Source organism: Leptopilina boulardi, unplaced genomic scaffold (assembly GCF_019393585.1).
Source record: "Leptopilina boulardi isolate dan_hultmark-lab unplaced genomic scaffold, ZJU_Lbou_2.1 LbouV2_38, whole genome shotgun sequence".
NCBI lineage: Eukaryota > Metazoa > Arthropoda > Insecta > Hymenoptera > Figitidae > Leptopilina > Leptopilina boulardi.
In genome coordinates, this window is record NW_026137951.1 from 2,638,244 (window position 1) to 2,662,851 (window position 24,608).

At 28.4% G+C, this 24,608-nt stretch overlaps 1 protein-coding gene across 1 annotated transcript in view; it reads left to right on the forward strand.

Annotated features, from left to right (window-relative positions):
• LOC127288171 (headcase protein) overlaps positions 1-24,608 on the forward strand; it is a 145,953-nt gene that overhangs the window by 1,805 nt on the left and 119,540 nt on the right. Inside the window, exon 2 of the mRNA XM_051315477.1 lies at positions 18,688-18,784. Within this exon, the coding sequence (XP_051171434.1) occupies positions 18,688-18,784 (97 nt within the window). The remainder of the gene's footprint in view (positions 1-18,687; positions 18,785-24,608) is intronic.

Below are 24,608 nucleotides of genomic sequence, written 5' to 3' on the forward strand. Positions count from 1 at the left end.
TGGTTATAAATTAATTTTTAATTAATATAAAAGAAACTGATAATGCAAACACACATTAAGTAAAATTTGATTAAAATGTTGTTTTCAATTTGGTATCTTTTGAACTAAAATTCCTTTTTTTTATTTATTGATTATGAGTTCTCAAATCGTATTTCTCAGTCAAAATTTGTCGTAATTGTTCGTTTCGGTTTTAAAATAACATTTCTTAACTGGAAATAATTTATTATCTGCGTTTAGAATTTGATATTTCCAAATTTAAAAATTGTAAATCTGTTTTGTATTCTCTTTGAATATGTTGCTTGTCTTTCACAAAAATCGTGTTTATTTTCGTGTCAGGCATTTCAAGGTCACATTTATTGTTCCCATTGCGCAATGTAAGGCCCAAGTTCCCACGATATTTAAATACAAAAAACATTTCATTTTTTTTTTTTTTAAAGACAGAGGTTGTGTGTTTATATATTTCACGTAATTTGTTTTTGCTTATATTTCGTTGAATACAGCTAATAATATATTATCTATAACTATTTAAGTAATATTGTAATTATTGATAAATTCAAATAATGGTATCTTTAATTGTTGTTAGTGTATTCGCAGTTATTAGTAGTTTAGTTTAATTATATTAATTAATTTTAGTTTAACAGCTTATAGGGTTTCTATAGATCCTTGTAAGCCTTGAAAAGACAAGAAACTTTTCAATGCTTTTAAAAAACACTTTAAAATGAAACAGAAATTAAATTATTTCTTTAAAAAACTTTTCATTTTTAATTATTGCATGTGGTGAAATGTTTTATTAATTTTTCATAATTAATATGAATAGCCACTATATTCTGGACACAATTTTTTAATTATTTATAAACAATTAATTTAATAATTACATTTTGTGGATTATTTTACATAATTAAGAAGGTTTTTTTAAATTATGAAAAATTCACATGAAATTATTTAATATTTACAAAATTATTAAATATAAAGCGGCTTCCTTCAGCTTTATCGAATTAATTAATTAATTGCTTCTAAAATTATTTTAAAAATGAACTAAATAAAAAATTAAAACTTGTTAAAAATTGATAATTTTTTAAAATTATTATTAAAATTATTCTTTAAAAATGGGGTTTATATTTTTTTTGATGAGAACATACATGTTGAAGACTTTCGCGGAAGAGGGTTGGATGATTTCCGGCATGATTCACGTTTGTTGTCGAGTTTCATGGCGCCTGGGATTCTTATTTGTTGAGAATCCTTACGTTTACGATAGGTATTCACGCACGCATGAATGAACGTAGGTTTGTACCTCGAAGGTGCGTAGGTCGTTATTGTAAGAGTATATAGTAGATTTTGCTAGACAGAAGCGTGGATTAAAAAAGGGAGATAACAAACATTAAACTATAGTCTATAGAGAATAGTCTTGTCCCTCCCATATTGCTGACGCGACACTATATAGTCTATATAATCTATATATAGATTGCTTGCTTCGGAAACCTGTCCTATTTCTGTTTGTCGTTTATATACGCATACTCTTTCGATCGAACAAGATCATTGCTATACGCTCTATCAAACTATATAAAATCTACGGCTTTCATTTCGCTGTTTATAAAAAAAAAATATATATATAATTTTAATCTTAACTAAAGATTAAGGCGAGACACCACCTTGGTATTCTTTGTTAATTATAGATTAAAATCTATAAAATTCTATTGAGAGGAACATGTAATGAAGATTAGAAGTTTCGATTAATTTTTTTAATTTTATTTTTAATATTAACAAAACTATATTCTATATATATTTTTTTTTCGTAATGTCAAGTGTTGGATTTGTTTCTCATTGTCTTAACTCTTTTTCGTATAAGATTGATTGGATGTTTGATGTAACTAGCCCTAAGGTCAAGGTTGAAATCGTGATCAGAAGTGAGGTATGTATTGCCTTCTTCATTTTCACCCCAATTTTATATATATATATATATATAAGAGGAGTCGAGATAAGGGTCAGCCCATGAAGATTGCTTGCTCTTTGGAATTTAATTTCTTTCAAGAGGGGTCGCTGTAATTTAACAAGGTTGCAAATATCCAAAAGATATTTTCCCTTTTGTTTTCAGAGAAATTCCTTTCTACACCCCTTGACACATACACAGGATTATTGAATTGCACTTGAGAGAATTTATCTTCGTTGCCGTGTATATTATTGAAATACAGTTGGAATATTTATATAATGAAATTGCAGAAAAAATAATTTTAAAATTCTTTAGGGAATTAAAAAAAAAAAAAAGTGTGTTCTAAAAATATTTAAACTATTTTTCGTGAAGGTTAAGTGAATTTTAAGATAATAGAATCGTTTTAAATTCTATGAATTTTATGTAGGGAGTGTAACAATATATCAGGAAAGAAGATTTGATCAATTTCATCGAGTTTATTCAGTGTCAGTATATGATCCCTCTCTCTCTCTTTGTAAATTTTAGGGGAGATAATGATTAAATATAAAAAATGATCTCTTCACTACAAGTTCTCTGAACTATTTTAACATGACAAAGAAAATGATCTATTTTTTGAATTTTTTTTTTCCACGTCCCTTTCTTCATACATATATATATATATATATCGAAACTTTTTGATTCCGCGCGCAACATGCGGATTGAACATGAGAATTTTCGAGGGGAGAGACAACGAGTCGACCTTGCTTCGATTTTTAAAGCCAAAACCGGATTCCAATGTGGTGGTGGTTTTAAAAAAGGAAAAATAATAATAAAGCGACTCTGCTACGTGTTTTTGTTATGCGGGCCCCGAAGAAGAAGAAGAAGAAGAAGAAGCCCGCAAAGTAGTACGCGTACCACACACTCTATGGTCCCTGATCCAAAGCAAAATGCAAGTTGTTGCATGGGGAGTTTTAGGTGGTTCTTCTTCTTCTTCTTCGATGGTTGAGTTGCTGCCTATATGGCGAAACACCGGTTTGCGACGATGGGTCCCCCGTGTTACAAGTCTGTAGCCTTGACCGTGGCCACCACTTCAGGGCCATGAGGCGCTGTTGCATCCTTCAAGGTCAGTTGCGTCGAATGAATATACACCGCAATAACACACTCATGGACGATTATGTGCGTCGCAAAATTCATTCACGTATATGGGAATCAGAAATTCGTTTTTTAATTCTTTGTTTCAAAAGAACAAAACTCGGGGGGGGGGGGGGTTTAAATAATAATTCCATAACAAAAGGAAAATATTTCTTTCTATGTATAGTAAAAGAGATTCGAGAATCTAATAATTTTTTATGTTTATTTTAATTCTACGTTTTTGGGTTTTATTCGTAATTCTTTTTTTACACTTTATTTTAGTTTTTTTTTATTCCGTTTCTTTTTATGGTTTATGTTTATTTAGAGTGTTCTTTTTATATAGTTTTTTCTTTTTATGTTGCGCTTTTTTACGGCTGCTTATGTTTATTTAGTTTCTTTTTTTTTAGGGTTTATTATACAGTGAGAAGAAAATCTTATTTTAAGGGTGGAAAAACATTTTAAATTTGCAACACATTTTTTCGAAAGGTTTTCGTTGATTTCGTAGCTTTTAAAGCTTTAACTTTTAAATTCAGCGGATTAGAATTGATTATGAGCCAAAAGTTTTGAAGGTTCAAATGAACAAAATATTTTTTGCTATCTATAAATTATTAGAAGTTATATAATGTCAATGTAAAATAAAACAGTAAATTAAACAAATATTAAATTAATAACTTCTTTTTAGATATTTAAAACAATATTTTGTAATAAAATTCGTACTTAAAGAAGTTACAAAAAAAATTTTGTTCATTTCAACGTTCAAAACTTTTGGCTCATAATTGATTTAGTTTTCCAAGTAAATTTTTTTCCTTCTTGTTTTTAATTTTCGAAAAGTGGCATTTAGTAAAAAAAAAAGAAATTTATGAAAATGTGTTTGGAAAATTTTTGCATTGAATATTGACTGTTTGGAAAAGAAGTCTAAAAAATGATGAAAATAACACATGCGCAATGATAATGGAATAAAATAACATATATAATGACTGACTTGTTCTTGACGGAAAAAAATGACGAATCGCTCGCAAGAGGGGAGAGTCTTGAAAGCGAAAAACATCAGGCAGTGAGAGAAAAAAAAGGGATGAAATTTGGGGTGCCTGAGAATTTGGGTTCTCGAAACCTTCACACTCTCGTAAGCAATTACATAGCGATCAAGTAAAATGGCACACACCACATATGCGACGTGTGTGGAATATTTCTATATCTATATATATATAGAAAAGTTGAAAAGAAACGAGGGTAAGAATTGCAATGAAAGACGTTGAGAATCGTCTTCCTAAAAGCCCAAACTATTTCGGCACAATTTATTTCTGGTTAAAACACCACGTTGGGCGACCGTGAACCGTTTCGTAGTTATATACGCATGGGGTCGTACCAACCCCTTGGCAAAGAGGCAAACACGAGCAAGAAGAGAATTTATAGGTCGCATTGCGGCTCCCGAATACGTCCATTCCTACTACTACTACTACTACTGCCATGGGTTTTGAGGTGTGAGTGTAACAAGCGAAAAAAAAAATCCTCACGTTGAATAAATTCAAATCCCCAAAAATAACGCGAGATGCTCTTCATAACCAAATGGGAAACAACGAGAGACGAGGGTGACACATATGTGACAGTATATGTGTATTTATATATGTATATATATATATTGCAGTCTGCACACGGTATACATGTCAATTTTATATTCAAATTTGACATTTGCAAAGCGAGATTTATCCAATGCAAAGAGTTTTTGTTTACTGCTTTGTTTTTGTGCGTGGGTTATACAAAAATCAGACGAAATGCATAATATTTTTTCAAAGTCTCTGGATAAATGACAAAGTTTTTGAATTTATGGACAAAATATATTTTTTTTTCGTTCTTTTTTCGATGAGTTAGATTATTATTGTAGCCTGTTCAATTTTAATTGAAAATTTATTTTTTGAAACGCTTTTGTTTTAAATAACTTTTTAATTAAAAAATTTTTTTTTTATATTTTGTAAAAGGGAACATTTTGCTTATAACAAGTTTAAATCACTTTCTTCGAATTAGGTATATTGTCTGCTGCTTCACATTCAAAGTTGGTAACTTGCGATGCTTTTTTTTTTTTTTGTTGTTGTTGAAAAATTCAACCAGTTTTTCATTGCATTTTGCGACAGAAGTCTGCGAGGCACTTTTAAGGAGATCCAGGATTGAATTCTAAAGAACTGTTTGGCAGCAAGAAATAAAATTCAAAGTAGAAAAAAGCAGCTTGGAAAGTTCTTAATGTGTTTATAGCGTCTTTTCTCGAGATCCTCCGCAATACTTTTCGCAATCTTGGAAAATAGAAAAAGAAGCTTTATTATCAAATATTATATTGAAATCATTTATTTTGGTGTGAAGTGCGTTTCTATTCTATTTTTAAAATTGCTTCCATTTTTTTTTTGATAGGAAAATTAGTTTTCAGCAGATAATTTTTTAAAATAGTTTTTTTTTTTTGTTTAAAACTAGTAAATTAATTTTTTTAACTGAATTTTTGTTCAATTTAAGTAATTATTAAAATTAATTTTTAAAAAATTGCAAAAAATTAAAAGTCACCTTATTTTATTATGATGAGAATATAAAATAAATTAAAAAATGCATAGTGGGAAAAAAGTTGAACGAAATGCAGTCCTTTTATAATAAACTTGACCTAATATAACGTGAAATGCATTCCTCACACAAGTGGGAGAAGGTTAACGTGATCTTACGTTGTAATAATTTAGTACGTGATATCTAGTTCGAGTTGAAAATCACGTTTACGTCAGTAAAATTGGATCTCAAGTGACCTTAGAGTTTATCTGGTTTTATAAAGAAAAAGTCAGCAGAAAAAACTCGATATTCGGTTAATGTTAAGAAACGTAAAATAATTGAGTATTCCTAAAATTAATTAATTAATCTTAAATTAAAATTAATCTTGAAAACATTTTATTTTCGATTCTTTTTCTTTGTTTTTTTTATCATTTCTTTATAAAAAATGAGTAGATTTTTACAGATAATTTTGCAAATAAAATAACGAAATATTATAGTTTCAATTTGCATTAACAGAACAAATATTTAAAGAATGATTAGATTCTTCAGGATATTATAATAGTTGAGAGCTAAAAAAATAAATAGAAATTCATAATGTTTATTCAGTAGCGAGTGGGTATTAATTAAATTTCAAATATCGCAAATTACCAAATGTGAGAATTTTTAACTATTTTACATAAATATATTTATATATATAGTATATTGTAAAAATCAATTTTTTTGAAGAAAATTTTAATAAGGGATGACCAAAGATAAAAAAGTAAAAAAAATGTTCTATTTAAGTATTTTTTTTTATTGAATCTTGGAAAAAAGGTTATCCATTTTATATAAATATAAAGATTCGCGTGATGAATAAATGACCAATTAGACTCGGTCTGAACCCAGATTAAAATGTGAGCTATAAATCGCCAAGTAATTTTGATAAACATCGCTGTAATTCACATGAGACGCACACAAATCATTCACAAAGTCTGTCCGATTTATAATATAATGAGGGAATTTTTTAAATAAAATTATTAAAATTATTAAAATGTCAGGGTTAAAATTTTAAACATCGACACAAAATTTAAATCAAGAACGTGGTTTTTATCGGTTATATTATATCTATAGAATGTTGCGCTAAAAAATCTTAATAACACGAAAATAATCTTTAATATACAGAAATAGTCTGTCTTGGCTATTTTAACTCGGCTAGAAAAACAGGTTTCTATATGTATATATAGATAATGTCTCGAAATGTATATTTTGTCAATTTAGAATATTCTCTTTTTACATCTTCCCATGTTATTGCGTAAAATCGTCAACTTTTTTTTTTATGAATTGTGTGTTTTTCAATCGTGCAAAGAAAAAACCCACTAAAGATAAAAATGTAGAATATAATTTATTTTTATATTTCATCATATAGAGTTAAGAAAAAGAAATTTGAAATATATTTTTAGATTTTGTTTTTTATTTATTTGGAGAGAGAGAGGGGAGTTGTAATTGTAAGAACAAAAAATCAATTGAAAGTGTTAATGATAAACAAGGAAGTTTCAGGTTTATTCACCTTTTCTAAAAATGTAATAGCGGTATAGAAGTAGTAGCCGAGATCGAAGGCTGACCCTGAACTTATATTCCACGGCACGAGGTTGAGCTCAAGGGTACTTTATATAGTAGAATTTTATTCCTCATGAATTCTTAGTCTTATTTTAATTCTAATATTTATTTCACCATATCTAAAATTACAATAATCAAGAAAGATTTTTAATTTTTTTTTTTTTAAATTGCCATTTTTGTTATTATAATAATTACTTTCATTTTGCCAAAAAAAAAACTTGTGTCTTTTTTGAATTCTTTATATATTTATATATTCATTTGGTATACTGAAATTTAATTTATTTTTCTAAATGGAATTCATTATCATTGAATGAACAAAAAAAAACACACTTGTATATGAATAATCAACGAATGTTAAGATCATCTGCGGTTTGTTTGCGTTGAAAATGCATATATTTTTGAATGTCCGGTCAAATGAATAAAAAAAAAAAGTGAGATTTAAAATTGAAATCGCACCAATAATACTTACGCGACTTTGTAAACAGAAATAAAGATTCGTATTATAAATAGAAAATGAAGATAAATGCGTCATGTGAAATGAGTAAGAGAAAGATAGAGGGATATATTTTTTTTTCTTTTTTAAATACTCGGATCGACGATGAGTGACCTTCACACGTTGACCCACACTTTTATAGGTTACACATATCCGTGTGTATAAAAGAATTGTAGTCTGTGGACCACATTTATGACCATGTGACAAAGAACATATATGTATATACATATATACTTGTATTAGTTATTCACCAATGCATGACGAACTGTTTATCAAATTTATGTAAATGTATTGATCGTATAAGGATGGGCAGGTTCAGAACTCGTTGGGCCTTCACGATTGACCCGCTCATATATGTAGTTAATATTTATGAACTCATGCTTTACGCATATATATATATATATATTCCTATCACGTGTGTATATTTTCTTATTGTCGGCTTCGCACTCCCGAAATATATTCTTCAATATAATTTTACACATTTACCTATTTTAGTATATGTTTATTATCGTATCAGAAACTTTTTGATAAAACAGAATCATTAATTTTCATTCCAAGTTCTCAGGTATATCATATATATTGAATGATAATAATTGAATTAATTTTGTCCTCAAATAATCATGATTGCGCAATTTTTTATCTGAATTATTGCAATATATATTTTATTTCAAAATGTAGAACACTGTTTTTCATTTACGTTTTGTTATTTCTCGTTTTTTTTTTATTGCAGTAAGAGTAATTTTTTGCTATTTGAATATTGCCCATTAAATTGATTTATAATTGTTTATTATATGATGCATTTTAATGTCATACATATATACAATGTAATTTATAAATAAAAATTTATAAAATTCCCCATTTTAATGTGGCTATAACTATAAAACGATTTTTTTTTTTTTTGAAATATATGAATATTTAGAAAAAAAATTCTTACACAGTTGAAAGACATTCTTATTTAAACAAACGTTATGTTTGTTAAACAATTTGGCTAATAAAAAAGTTGGCATAATTCCAAATTGGAGCCATTCCAAAAAAGATTGTATAAGATATTTTTCAATCGTTTCGATAAGCGATATATATGATTCTGATGACATTGTGTTTGAATTATTTTAAGTGCATGATCTTTAATTGAATTAAGTGGTCAATATTTTTCGTTGTTATTTTTAGATTGATGTTTTTTTTTGTTTCCTTTGATTTTTTTTTGTTTCTTTAAGAAGAAAGGTGCTGATCAGGTTGACTGTTAATTAGATGTAGACATAACATTTTTTTGATTTTATTTTTTTTTAGGGCTTTGGGAATAGTTTTTTTTTGGTAGCCGCGCATATATATATATAAAGGAAAAGCAAAAAAGAAAAAAAATTGGTGGCATGCACGTTACGGGTGTCGAATTTCTCATTTGGAATTACCGCGGGACGCTTATTGTCCCGTCAGAGCTCACTGAGGTATAGCGAAGCACGTAGCAGAATATGTAATTCGATACGAGAGCGGAAAGCATACCCATGAGCAGCTTCAGTGTACGAACGGTTCATAATTTGATAAGGAACCCGCAGAGCATATACATACACTCAAAAAGCTTGTAGTATTCTGTACGTTAAATATAACCCTAAACTTTTGGCCACTCTCCCTTTTATTTTTCCCATCACTTTTCTTCTCTGACATTCTCAGTTTCATGTTCCTTTTTTTTGGTACCCTTTTTATTTTTTGGCTTCTCCGCCAATATACCCCCCTTTTTTTTGAAATGGCAATAAGTTATAATAACGAATTATTTCTAAAACAATACAATATAATTAATATAACAATATAATAATAATAATAAAATTTTGTTTCACAATAAAGATCTCTTATGTGAAGAATGAAATTCACGATTCACGATGGGTCAATAGACTTCTTCTCTAGTAGTCACGACACAGCGCAATCTTGGATCAAGTCCAAATTTGTTGTAAATCCGTCTGACGAGAACGGGCTTCGACCTCAAGACCTTGCTTGAGAGAGAAAATCCTCTTTTCTTGTCGTAAACCTTTGTCGAGTGTTTCAATATTCTTGTCTTATGATTTTTTAGAACTCTCTTTCTCTCTCGATTATCATTTAAAAATCTCTCAATGTCTATTCTCATGACGGCAAGATTGAATTTATCATCTCATTCGAGTGAACATGTACCTTGAGAGTCATATTCAATAGGATTGAAACCTTGTTAACAGGCATCTCACTTCCTGATTTTGCCGTCAAACCTGTCCTTCTTTATAACTTCAGATCAAAATGTTAAGTAGATATTCCTGTCGATGTTATTGTGTGTGGGGTTCTCTGCAAAAAAAAATAAGGAAAAATTAATTTATATTTCGATTTTCATTTTGAATTAATTTATTAATTCTAATTTATTACAGTTTTAAAAATAATTATATTTTAAATTCTTTAAAAGCAAATATTTTTTATAATTATATTATATTTATATTTAATTAATGATTATCGTATAATTTACAAATCAAAGGAACTAAATGGTTTTTTTTTAATTTTGTTATAGAAAATTAAAAAAAACGAGAGTGTGAATTATTACAGTTTATTGCTAATTGGTTGGTTAATGTCCAGTTTTATCTCAACTTTGAGAGATCGTCAAAGCTCGTATCGTCTTCGTGTATATAGTCATGATAATGCATCCAATATATATGTATATATATACATATGCTTAGGGAAAAAATATCAGTTTACGATTCTCCAAGCGATGTGGTACATAATGCCACTGGGATCGTAACTCAATGAGAAAAATGCATGCCGTGAAATTTGAAACTCGAGTTCGTTTCATGCTTCTTGATTTTGTTTCAGATATTGCCTAGTGATACAAAACAGAGTTTTTACTCAAAATGCCAAGCACAAATCTCATTGTTCGATCTTATCTGCGCGTATGGCAATTTAAAATTTGACAGGCCTCTTAATTCAAAAAATTATTCTCTTTAATTTCATATGTACTCTTTTTAGTTATTAAAATATCGCAAGTACATAAATTTATTTATCAGAAACTTTTTTTATTTACGATTTAGTTTTCATAATTTTAGTATTAGTTGTTTTTTGATTTTTAAAATAAATCCTGATTTTTTTTGAGAATTCGCGAGATTAAATTCTAGTATATTGGGTAGTAGGAATTTTTTTTTTAATTATCTTCTAAGTGCTTAGAGTGTGTGTGTGTGTGTACATGAAACTTGTCTCTCGAGGGACGTCGAATCTCATATATATATATTCTGAGTTTGAGGATCCTCCTAACATCACTTTTCTGTTGCAGTTATTGCATTAGACACACACTCAAAAGTTGTTTTCTGTATGGTACTCGAGACTATATATATATATATATATATTCATGAAGTACATAATACGTTTTCTCTTGTGTTTTAGAGCAGGGATTCTAGTTTTAGCCTTATACATACTCCCTCTATATAACAAAATGGCCTTATCAGCTTTTGTTGTCACTTGAATGCGGTTTCAAGCTGTTCACCAAAAGTTAGTGAATCACAACAGTTAAGATCTCTCTTGTATGTTTGCCAGAAACTATTATTGTGTGTCTCTAAATTCACTCAATTAAACTACGAAAATTCGAATTCTTGAACCAAAGTTTTGGTGTATTTAACATTTAATTATTTTTTGTCTCTAAAATGAGTTAACGGGGTTTTTTTTTATAAAAATTTGAAAATTGGTTGAAAACATTTATGTTAATAGTAATAAAAAAAAAAAAACAATGTATAATTTTCAGTGAGCAAATTTAATAATGTTTGAGACGATTTAGAGGTATGGGACCATAGTGTAATGATAGATGTTATATAATAGATGCGGGGGCGTAGATAAATGGGCACCTTGAATCTGTGCACACACACACACATAAATGTCTCTTCTGTCGTAAAATGGAGTGAACGCGCGTAGGTACTACGCACCCTGATACGATAGATTGCAGATAGGCTACATTGTGATACATACCTGCTTTATAGGGAGAGACTGGTTTCCAAGCACTATAACGACTTACGAGCGTTGTTAATCCCCCGGGGTGATTTAGCCTAATCCTAAATGTCCTGAATCTAACTCACTCTTCATATATGGGGTACATTATTATATTGCCGAGGAAAATACTCTTTCCTATAATCTTTGTTTATGTTTAATTTGTTATGATTAATTACTTTTAGTTTTTCAAATTACGCAAATGTTCAATCATTCATTTTTTGTTACGTCCTTTGTTTTTAGTTTCTAGGATTTTTAATCCTGAAAAGTAAAAGACTTTAATGATTTTAGTTATTTGTTTCGTTATTTACTTTCACACTGCAAAAAGAAGTATCTTATTTTAAGATGTTTTGGTAGCAAATGAGCCAAAAGTTTTGAACGTTCAAATGAACGAAATTTTTTTTTTGCAACTTCTTTAAGTACAAATTTTATTACAAAATATTGTTTTAAATATTTAAAAAGAAGTTATTTAATTTAATAATTGTTTAATTTACTGTTTTATTTTACATTGCTATCATAATTTTTTAATAATTTATAGGTTGAAAAAAATATTTCGTTCATTTGAACGTTCAAAACATTTGGCTCATTGGTAGCATTTAGATGTTTAAAATGTCTTAATGTCTTAAAAACGCTACCAAAATATCTTAAAATAAGATACTTCTTTTTGCAGTGCAATTCGTAGTTTTATTTTTGATATTATTGTTGAATTTTTATTTTTATTTGCTTTTCACATTTTTCTTGAAAACGAATTGGAACTTTTCACCTCTACGGTTTAATTAATATATCTAAAAATAGAGGAATGAAATTATAGATCATTAATTTGAGTGTGTCAGTGTCAAAATTCATTAATTAAACCCTTTAGTTTACGAATCGGAGATTCGTTTTACATTTTATTTCTATATATTTCGCCCCTTGTTAAGGTCTCAATTACCAGCTAAACTTCTAGTATATACAAAAAGAGATGAGATTTACCCTTCTCACAAATCAGGGGAAAAGAAATAGGATGAATTTGACACATTCAGTTTCATATTATATATATATATATATATATTAGAGAAAATTGTCGCGTTTTTGATTGATCCTCATCGAATATTATGCAATACTCTATACTGCTATTGGTATTTTTCTCTCGAGATCTCGATTGAACAGGATTTCCCCTCTCCTCATCGAAGGGTCGATTGTCGTTTGTGTTATATACGTATTGACAAGAATATAAATACTATGTATATAGGAACAAAGTCTGAGAGAGAGAGAGAGAGAGAGAGAGAGAAAGTGAGGGTGAAAAACGTTAAATCGGCCCGCTTCTATTGCGAATAGCTCCTTGTCACCAGCAGACGTCTCTCCCGTTGACGTGAGAGCAAACGCAAGGTCTTTTGCGATATCTCTTGTCAGTGATGAACTGGAAATTTGCTGCGCAAGAAGGGTGACAAAAGAGGTCCCCCCCCCTCTCTCTCTCTCCTTCTCGAAATTCTTAAAAAGAAAACGAAAAAAAAACTGTTTTCAAACACACTCGTCGGAGCAAGCGACAATTTTCTCTTTCTGAGAAGCAAGGCTTATCAAAAAAAAAAAAACCTTTTTCCCTCCAGGGATTTGCTTTCGCTTTCATATGACTTGATTCTCATTCTCAAATGGAGATTTTTATTTACATGTTTACGTCATGGAAAAGTTTCGAATTGACATACATATATAGTAAATCCAGTGCCACTTTAAATATATATTTAAATATTAAAAAAATAAAAAAATAAATTAGCAATATTAAAAAATTATTATTATTATTAATTATTACAATTGTATTGTTTTATCCCTGATTAATGATTTTTAAAAAATAGTAGATTGCTTAAAATTCTGAATTTGTAATTACTTATAATCACCGTTTAGGACTATTTCCTCTTTTTTTTTCTTCGTAACTTAGGGGTTGTTGGCTCATTTTGGTGTATTATAAATCATGTGGGAGGTTGGTATAATTTATCAGCTCTTTTCGCCAAGTAGAAAAATATATCTGTGAAGCTACTATTATCCTTCCTGTCCAGACAGATTCATGCGTAATTACAATTTTGTCAGAGCGTGCCCCGAGGGATAAAGAAAACTCGGTCGCTCTTATCGCCACCGAGAATTCGTCCTCTTTCGCACTGGATTGCCCAAGTATAATATAATCCTCGCCGACGTCGTTATAAATCACATCAGGAAACGAATCTGTGAGTAAGCTCCTTTTGCTTATAGTCGCATCTAGTTCGCTTTATATAATACATTTGTTAATACTTATTTATAAAAGGAAACACGAGACATGTTCTTTTCCATTATGAAAAATTACTATATATATATATATATAATTTCACCGAGATATTTATGACTTTCTATCATATTTAATACGTTTCGAATGATTTTGAAATAATTTTTGTATAAAATTTTTTTTTTGATATTCATTTCTCAAAATGTATCTCTTTAGTTTAATTAGAAAAGAAGGGTATGCGTTTCTGTGAAGAATATTGTTGATCAAGCGCCTAATTAGCATACAATTAGAGATGGTACATACAACACGCATTCATAGGAATATATATATATATATATGAAAGCTACTTGAAAATCGTGGCGCGTAACGACGTGACTACCGGGGCTTCACCCTCTATTTCTCTTTGTCTCTCTGAAAACTCATCCGCTAAACCTATGTCTATAAATTTGAGTAGAAAGAAAAAAAAAATGCCACATTTAAAAGCTAAATTGTTTAAACCGGAAATGTAGAAATGCAAATCTGCAATTTTATATCAAAGTGCAAGTTAGTTTAATATAATGTCTTTCTCATTTATTTTTTGTATCAAAAAAAGAAATTTTATACATATAGGAAGTGAGACAATTTAAAAAAAAGCTCACGTATTTTTTTTTTAGTAATTCGTGTAGTGATTTCAGAATTTCAAGGACACGGTCAGAAGGACAATTTTTTTTTGTCGCTTCGAAAAAAACGACGTCTATTTTGTGTTGTATCTTATCGTTTAGATAGGAATTTATTTGAGTACAACGAGAAAGGAAATTAATTTAGTTTTTTGTATTTTTTATTTGAAAAACATAATTTCTTAAAAATATTTTTAAAAATTCTATTTAAGGTTAAATTTACTTGTGTGCTAAAGGAATGATTCATGTTTGAAAGGTGTGTAGGCTTTATTGTTTTCATATTATAAAAGGGTTTAGCCTTGTCTGATGTTTTTTTAATAAAAAAAAAAAGAGAGGTTTAACACTTGCTCGATATTTGATCTTTACTTACGATAGATATCTGTATCCGTCACTCAAGATTCTTGAGGAAGGGTATATATATTTTCTGAGTCAGCACAATCATCGCTTCGTTGCACAAAAATAGTTTTAGTTAAAAACATTGTTTAATGTATATCGAGTTTGTGGTATCGAATGTCAAATACATTAATATGCACACGGGGTTTTCTGTCTCACCATACTCTGGCATATTTAACCACTAACATTGCTGCTGTGTGTAATTAAGAATCCTATACAGACTCCGTTTTTTTAGTATTTTTTAAAAATTTATATTCTCAGTAAAATATTTAAAAGATTTTTGTAATTTTTAGTTTTAATTATGTTAGTTAATAATTGTGAATAAAAAAAAGGAAATAAAAATTTGGAAAAAAATATATTTACACGTAAGCATTAAAAAATGGTTGAGGTATTTTGTTATTTGAATACACACCAGACATATAAGATTGCTTTCTGGAATTGATTATCATAAGCATAAAATTTTTATGGCCCAAAATAATGAGTGTTAATTTTATTATTATTATTATTATTGCAAGGACGATCAAAAATTCCAACAAATTTATATGCAACTATACATGTCACTGTCTATATATATAAAAGTATTCTAAAATTTTTTAAATGAAAAGTGAAAAATTTATTTAAATTTTCTAATTTTAGATTGTAAATCTAAATCTCATTTTCACTTTAGTTCCATTTCTCGAAATGGCACACAATTTACAATAATTTCAAACAAGTTTTGATAGTTGTTTAGCAATAAAATAGAATTTTTATTTTCCTATAGACGCACACACTCATTTGTAATCTAATATTGCATGAAGGAAGATAGAGGTGAAATTATCATGAAAGTAGGCTAAAAAAAAAAGAACTGTAAAAATGTTACGGACCACTTAGAACCTTTTTGCAAAAGTATTTACGATGTGTATCATAAATGTCAGAGCAATGTGACCGTTATATTAGCGCACTCGTAACTTGTTATAATACTTGGATCTCAAGTTTCCGCCATTTGACCCAATCGCTGATTAATAATATTGGTCACGATTTGTAATAAACAAAAAAAAAAATTTAATAATTTTTAACAAGAAAAAAAAGCTAATGTATCTACATATATCTATGAAAAAAACAAAGTCGTTCATATACGAAATGAGATGAAAAATATTTTTTATTATTTATTTTTTTAATTATATAGCATTTTATTTTCTCTCAATGATGATAATAATCTAAATTAAGATAAAATTTTATAACTTTTCTGAATCGCGAAAAAAAAAAATTTTCGTATCAAAGTAATAAAAATCATTAAAAACCAGTTTTTTTTTTTTGATAATAATTTTTAGTCGAGATGATATTTTTTCGAGATTCGTGGGAATAGCCTTCATTGGGGAAAAAAAAAACAATTTTTACAACACACACAAAAATAATAATTATCGAGGAGACTCGGAAGTCCTGAATTTAGTGGACATGCGAAGGTTAGTTAGATAACTTTGCCCATCGGCGCTCACACTCGTTTGATTTTTTTTTTTTCTTATTTTGTATCCTTTCAACCTGCTTGATGTTTTTTTTTCTGTTTTCCTCTTTTTTTCGATCCTTCGTCCACACTATAACGCGTCCCAATAATAATGCACACAGAGAGCCCAGTGCAAAACCGGTTACGGAATATAAATTTCACTATAAAATATTTTTAACACCGCCCCGCATCAGCCCCTGGGGCCTCTTAAATTTTTCTCCAATGCTAGCATAAACGCGTGCCTAGCATTTCGATATATTACGCTTCAAACTGCTCCTCTTACTATTCGCATCATAAAAAAAAAACAGAATTCTCATCTCGAAGGACGTATATCGATATAAAACAAGTTTTGAGCGACCTCATATATAGTTTCTAAAAATACTTCTATCCACAATTTTCAGACCTACGGTTGTTATTAAAAAAAAAAACTTTGCTAAATTAAAAAAAATATTTGACACAAAGAAAGTATTTAAGTCAAATTATTTTTCGTGTTATTATTATTATTAAAAAAAAAAATTATTAAATGCTATTTTTATTTATAATTTTTTATTAGCCATATCGAAATAAATTTTGACTAAAAAATTAATAGCTGTGACGATGAGTGATTGACGTTTCTGAAAATTGAGAGCACTTGTCCCTCTCAATATTTCTTTTTCTTTAATGGCTGGATCACTTTCCTTTTTTGAGACTCAGAAAAAAATATAGTAAAGTGCAAGAGTTTAAATTAGGTTTTCTTTTTGATAAAAAAAAAGAGCTTTTCTTTTGGAACTGTTGACTCACACTTTTATTTTATTATTTTTTACACACGACTTAGTCAGATTGACAGATGAATTTTTTTTTTTATTAACATAGCATCTGTTGGTAATAATAAAAAGCAGTTAAGTAAATTACATAAGAACGCATAAAAAGCGAAATTGTGTGTGTGTGTTTTTTTTTCATTCTCGCTTTCGATTTCGTCATGTTATATATTCTTTAGGACCATTCGTGCATAATGTTTTTGTGACCCCGGACTGTCATTGCCTAAAATAACTAATGCGGGTAACGATAAAGCTGAAATACCAAGGTGAAGGTCAATTCCACTACTCCGCCGCTCCACCACGCTTGACACAATAATACTGTGGTTAGGAATAAATTGCGTTTCGCGCTCTCCTTTCTCTCTCTCTTTCTTCTTCACTTCTTTGATTAACTGTTAATAATATAGATAGTTAATTAATAATGAAAAAAATAATAATATATTTATTTGAATGTAGAAGATTAATATTTTCATTTTCAAATTTGTTTTGCGGATGCACGTGTGTATCACTTGAAAACCAATTAAGAATTTTTTTTTTTTATCGTCTATTTATAACTCTCGATTGAAATAAACAGCTTTTATCATTTGACAAGTGCTCTAGTCGAAATATTTTATGTATGTGAAATCTTGAAAGAAATTTAATTATTTTTTTTCTGTCTCTTTTTTTTTCGTTGAACTTTTTTCTTTTTAATAATTTATTTTTTTTGTAAGATTAAATCAGGATTTTTGTAAAATTATAATTTTTATTAAGTATTTGTTTATGTTAGATAAAAGTCTCTCATCGTGACGTAAAATTTTGAAACAAAAAAATATGAATTTTTCGGTGATTTTTATTTACATCCGCGGGAATATTGCGTCAAAATAAATTGACTCTATTAAGAGTTCTTTGAAATTTGAGAAGAATAGACTTATTCTTATATATATGTATGCTTAAAGCATCAAAAATCTCGAATTTCACAATATATTCAAGAACTCGAATGGAATCTATTATAATTTTGTTTCACTCAATTTCGAGGTTGAAAAAAATAATTAAGAAATGTATGTTTTAAATTTCAATGTCACATAAAAAAAAAAAATTAGAAAATTAGAAAAAAATGGAATAAATATAAATTATTTTATATATTTAAAAAATATACTCTTTTTTTCTAGGAAGAAAAGAAAACATTAAAATTTTGAAAGAATTTATTATTAAAGAAGATGAAAAGTTTTAAGTTTCTTTTTAAAGGCTATTTGTACAACTCTTGGAAAATTAAATTACAGAATAAATTATGTTTCTAAATTTAGAATAGAATTTTTTTTTTGTGACATTATTTTTATTTAAAGAATACTTAAACACTTTTCAATACTGAATTTTAATAAGTATATATATATATATATATAAATAACATTAGCAGACATTAAAGCTTTTCACATTGTCAATATGAATAAGATGTTATAGTGAATATGTAATTAATGAAATCTTGTATGACATAAAAATTTATTCTTTTTTTATGTAAAAAAAATATTGTTTGCAGACAAAGCTGCGGAGCAAATGGCATCTTTTCTCGTCGTCTGGACTTCAGTGCATTCAACAGCTTGCCGAGGACCAAATTGAACTCCTATCACATTAAGGTAACATTTTTTTTTTTTTTTTTTCAACAAACTTTGAATGGAAAATTTTTATTTTTAACTTCTCGAGCTTTTTTTTTTGTCGGAGGGTGAATTTATCGTAATGAATAATGCGTGCAAAAATATCGTGTGTTCTATATTGTGACCTTCCCCAATAGTAATTAATCATATAGGTTATTTCTTTGTTGGAATCAGAAAATCGAAAAATTTGCAATAATACACGCAGAAAGGTCGGCGATCTTTAATCACGCGAAACTCGATTAATTCATATATATGGATTTTTGTCAATGAACATATATAGCAGTCTTTTTCTTATAATTAATGATTGCGCAATAACTACACTTTGTTGCGCCGGACATGTAATTATCGTGTGTACCTATATTACGCGTGGGACCAATGAGAGTCACACAAAGTGAACTCATTCGACTTTTATATTTCCACTGGGATTTAAATAACATATTTCAAATGCCACTCTCCCTGCCTTTAATATGTAAAAGAAATAAGCGAGATTTAAAAAAAAAAAATCTTACAAACGTTAATCATCGTTCACATGCATGAGTAAGCAATGATCATTTTTAATGATATAATCTATTTATATATGTTCTATATATTTCTTGTTTCACTGCATCGTGTACAACAAATTTTACGAAATTAGCATTTCATGTTGATTTTCATATTTAATTTTCTTCATTTTTTGATATAGCAGGTTAATTTAAATTACAAATTTTTTTAATTTGGGTTTAATATTTAATCAGTTGGAATTGAAAAATAGTTTCGTTTATTTTTCTTATATATATATATATATATATATGATAAATGATGATATTGAAGGACCTTGATTTTTTTTCGTTTCCTTTAATAAGTTAATCAAATTTTTTTGTTTTTCTTTGTTTGGAGTGAGACTTTAATTATTGTATGTATCGAAAGTAATATTTCTTTCAAAGTTCGCGGACCATTTTGCATTAAAATCTCGATTAAAATTAAAAATATCAAAGAATAATATTTATTGAAAAATTATATAATTTCAAAGAATTTTAAATGTGTTGAAGTGATTTTGGAATTATTTTTATAATTGCGTTTGTTTACATTGAAGTACAAAGGGTATAACCTCAGGTAGAAAGACATAAACAATGCGCGGTTTGAAAATTCCCAAAGATCATTAAATCAGTTGCAATTCGTGTATAAACCTGTTTAAACGTGAGTTTATAAATTTACATTTATAGTAAATAATTTCGGTAGTGCTCGATTCATATTTTGCTATTTTAATAAATTTTTTGTATTCGAGAGTGTTGGAAATTCTTAAAATCGCAATCGTTTAAATTTTCACTGCCAAAAGAAGCATCTTATTTTAAGATGTTTTGGTAGCGTTTTTAAGACATTAAGATGTTTAAGATATCTTGTGCGCGATTCGTTTTTTGCCATTTTAGTAATTTTTTTTGTCCCGGGAGTGTTCGAAATTCTTAAAATCGCGATCGCTTAAATATTTAGAAAAAGTCTTTTGTTTTAGACTAAGGTTCGAGTTTTTTTTTTTTTTAAGAATTATTTTTCCAGTAGAAAATTTTTCATTACATTTTTTACAAAAAGAATGGGAAGTTTATTTTAAAGTTTTTTCCGTGGATTTCTAATAAATGAAGATTAGGAAATATATATAACATTAAATTAAAAAGAATCAAATTACTCGTGAATCATTTTTGGGTTCCGTTGAGACATATTTTATTATGAAATCCAATTTCCCAGTTAGGTATGGTTAGTTAATTGACAGCGACGACGTCCATCAGTCGATGTTCGAAAAACTGCGCAATAACTTATCGTACCTTTTAATCCTTTATCGTGAATGAAGCGTAAAATAAAATATGTTATTTTTTTTTGTTTAAAATTGTATGAAATAATTTATAAGTTTAAAAATGTATTTTGGCTTTTCTGGTTAATTACATGAATTATTTTGTAACAATTTACTTTTTTAAATTTTATCATATATATATATATATATATATATATATTTGTTTATAAAAAAGTATTTTTTTTTATTAATATCAATGGTATATTGTAGAATGAAAATTTGGGCAATAAACATTTAGCATATGGGGCTGAAGGTATTTTGCGTAAAGCAACGTAATAGTAACGTTCTACCCTAAATACGAGAAAATCAATACCAACCCCATGTAGTTGCTCTGCATCGAACTGATATATAGTTTCTTGCTGACCCCTTAAGCATTAAATCCCTTTCCCCCCATTTTTGCCCCCTTAAAACACATATATATATATTCGAAACATAAATTGCAAATGTTGCACTATTTTATTATCAAATTAAATTTTTAATGTCTTACTTCGTGATTATAAATCACACTTTTATTATTATTTCTCTTCAATATTTTTTGTTAGGTTTATATTTCCATTTTACAATGTATTTAAAAGAAAATTGGATAATCAAATTCTTTATAATACAATTGGAATATTGTGTTACTGTTGATTTTGTTTAAAATTTAATTCAATATCGAAAGGTATTCTGAATTTGCAAAAACTGCATTTAAATTATTCTCTCTGGTGTTAATAAGCGATTTTTTTTTAATTTGTCGTCGTGCATTTTAATTAGAGCAATGAGGGAAAAATCACGTTTTGTTTTTTAGTTCTCTTTTTTAACTATCAATATATGTATATATATATATAGTGAATGTTGATGCAGATTGAGAACGAAAGATAAAAATGCTTTTTTCTGATTTTTCTCTTTTCAACCCTTGGTAAATTCCAACCCTTTGAGCTCCCCAATGCATCATGACAACGTAGCTGAGTGGACTATAGAGTGTATATACGCACTTCCAAGAGGGGTTGAGTTCTCTCTCACTCTCTCATTGGACCCTATTCGCAACTGCGAATTGCAAAATGCAAGGGTTGCCTTTTGCGCAGTGAATAACGATGCAGCCCTTGTACCATATAAAGCAGCGCCCCAAAGTTCTGTTCTCTTGCGTATATACCAAAGATTGACGTCGTGAATTGAATATCAAGTTCGCTTTTTTCCTCGTAGATTATATTTACTGCACTTTTCATTTGGAAAATAACTGGTTTTTTAGGTTAAAATTATTTTGAAAGCGGTATAGTTTTACTAAAAAATATTGATTTTTGAATATTATTATCCTTAGGCGCTGTTATAGCTCAGTTGGTTAGAACTCTGTACTATAGTAAAAGTGAGCGGTTTCGAGTCCAGTCGATTATGAAATTTTTCTGTTTTCTAAATAAAATAAAAATATTCTTCAGGGGCTAATTAAGTTAATAATTTAATTATTAATTTAATATTAAATAATTGATTAATTATTAATTAATTAATGATATTAATATTAAATTAATAATTAAATTAATAACTTACTCATAATGTCAGTTACTATTAGGAACAATGTGAAAAATTTGTTAAACGAGTTTTGTAATAGAAAAAAAAATCTTTAACTTTCACTATACAATGTTTAGAATCGAGAATTCGAAAAGGGTTTACTGTAAGATTAATTAAAATCAGAGTTTGGATTCCATAAAAATTGTAAAAGGACGATGAAAGAGAGCTTTCTCTTTTAATTCAATGGACCTGATGAGTTGTGAACTCGCGAGACAACTTTGCGGAATAAAAAAATTGTCCTTACCTGTCGTGTGTGAGAACGAATAGTCGTTGATTTCCAATGAGTTTGTCTCTTTTGATGTATTATATCCAGGACTTGTGTGTGGACCATACTTGAAACTATATATATAGAAAATGCTACAGGAAATTTATTGCTTTCGTGTTATTTTTTTTTTTTTTTTGCCACAGAATCTCGCAAACTTTGCGACAAAGAGACGGGATTATTTCACCGTTTCTGTTGGTAATTATAGCTAAAGAGGAAGTTTACCTTTTCTCTCATCGTGAGAACTACTGTAGCTGACGATGAGAGAGAGATGATGAGAAAACGATTTGTTTCATTCAAAACAACTTGTGTTTCATACCTTGTCTCTGATTGAAGTACATTCCTCGGTATTACGTTATAATAGGTACAATTAATAATAGAATATTAATATAATATAATAGAAAAAAATTATAATATATTATTATTATAATAATTATTATTATTATTGTTATTAATTAGTTAGTATTTAATTTTTTATTTAATAAAAATAGTAATAAAATAATAATATAAAGAGATTAATGAAATGTTATATTCTTTGGAACAAAGGAAGGATTAAAGAAATTTTCGATGGGTCTGCAGTGTTAATTAAATTCTGAAATTGTTTTCAAAGCAATATGGTGAAATTTCTGTCCAAGTTTGAAATTTCATTTATGCCTCTCGTAAAGAAATTACGATTATGGGTTTGTGAGGATCAAAGTGGCTTTTCACGTTCTGGATATTAAAATTTGGGATGATTTCGCATATATATCTCTTACTCCTTTCGAGATTTATTCCTCTCTTTAACCTTAAAGAAGCGTGTTTAATAAAAATTCTTCTATTATAATTTTCCCATATGATTTATGAGAAATTGAAAAAAAAATAAAATTAGAAATTAAATTAATGACAGACCTGTGTTCAAAAAGAGGTTCATATAAAATAAAAAGCACTGTGGGTTGAGAATTATAAATTATATTCTCGTTGAACAGTCTCGATATATGGCGATTAAGTCACTCTCTCTCTATCTCTCTCTCTCTTTCTCTCTCCGAGCATTCAACTTTCTTGCAAAGTAATATTTTACCCTTCTTCTGTTCTTTAACGCCTACAATGGAGCTTTACATTAAACGTCATTAGCTTAAACGTTCACCTTCCTGTTACATAATGGGCCGCGTTAAGCATATATATATATACTTGCAAGAGAGCAAATGTATGCTCTCGCATAATTGATTCGTTTCGAAGAATACACATACTATTATTAATTTAAAATATTCGTGAATTTAAAAATTTCTAAATATCAAAATTTATCGTCAATCAAAACATTCATTATATTAATAGAATTAAATTTTTATTAATTAATAAACCATTATTAAATTTTTTATTACATTAAAAATTTCTATAATTTGCAAGGTTTTTTTTACGAAATGTATTATATTTTCGCGTTTTCGTTTTTTTTTTTTCTAAATGGAATTTTTCGCGCATTATAATAATTATACTGATCAAAACGGGAGGGGGTTTTTTGTATTCGAAATGTGTGGGTGGACTAAAGATGAGATAAGAAAATCGAAAGCTTTCTTTCTCTTTCTACTTTTAGCTCAGACATACACCCAGGGTTGTTGCCTGGCGTCGTCGAACGAATGAACTGTCGACGACGAGTGGGTGGCTGAACCGACCTTGAAATTCATCCCTGAACTGGGATAAGAGCCGGAGTTTCCCTTCGAACCCCGACCAACCTCAACCAGGTCGATACAAGGTTACCCTGAACTCTCCTTTGGTTTTCTACGCGTTCTTTGTCCGAATCGAGAAAATTCTTCCTCTCTCTCTCGAATTTCACCCCTTGACAAAATAAAATGATTAATGATTGTCTCGTGTTCTCCCTATGAAAAAAAAAAAAAAAGACTCGAAAATTATATCGGGAAAATTTGAACTTTTCAGAAAGGCTGACTTTATTATTACGACGCTCAAGATAAAAATCGCAAGAGGTTAATTAGTATAATCGACTTAATTAACTTATAAAATAATTATTATTAACTAATTACTTTTATACTTAGTATTTAATATTTAGAGACAGTAATTATGTATAGATAAAATAGTAATGAAATAAATAAAATTAATTAAAATTGCAAATTAAAAGAATAATTACAAAATTAAAAAAATAATAATTTTTTTTAAATCAATAATATAGTTGGAGAAAAATAGAAATCGAGGAA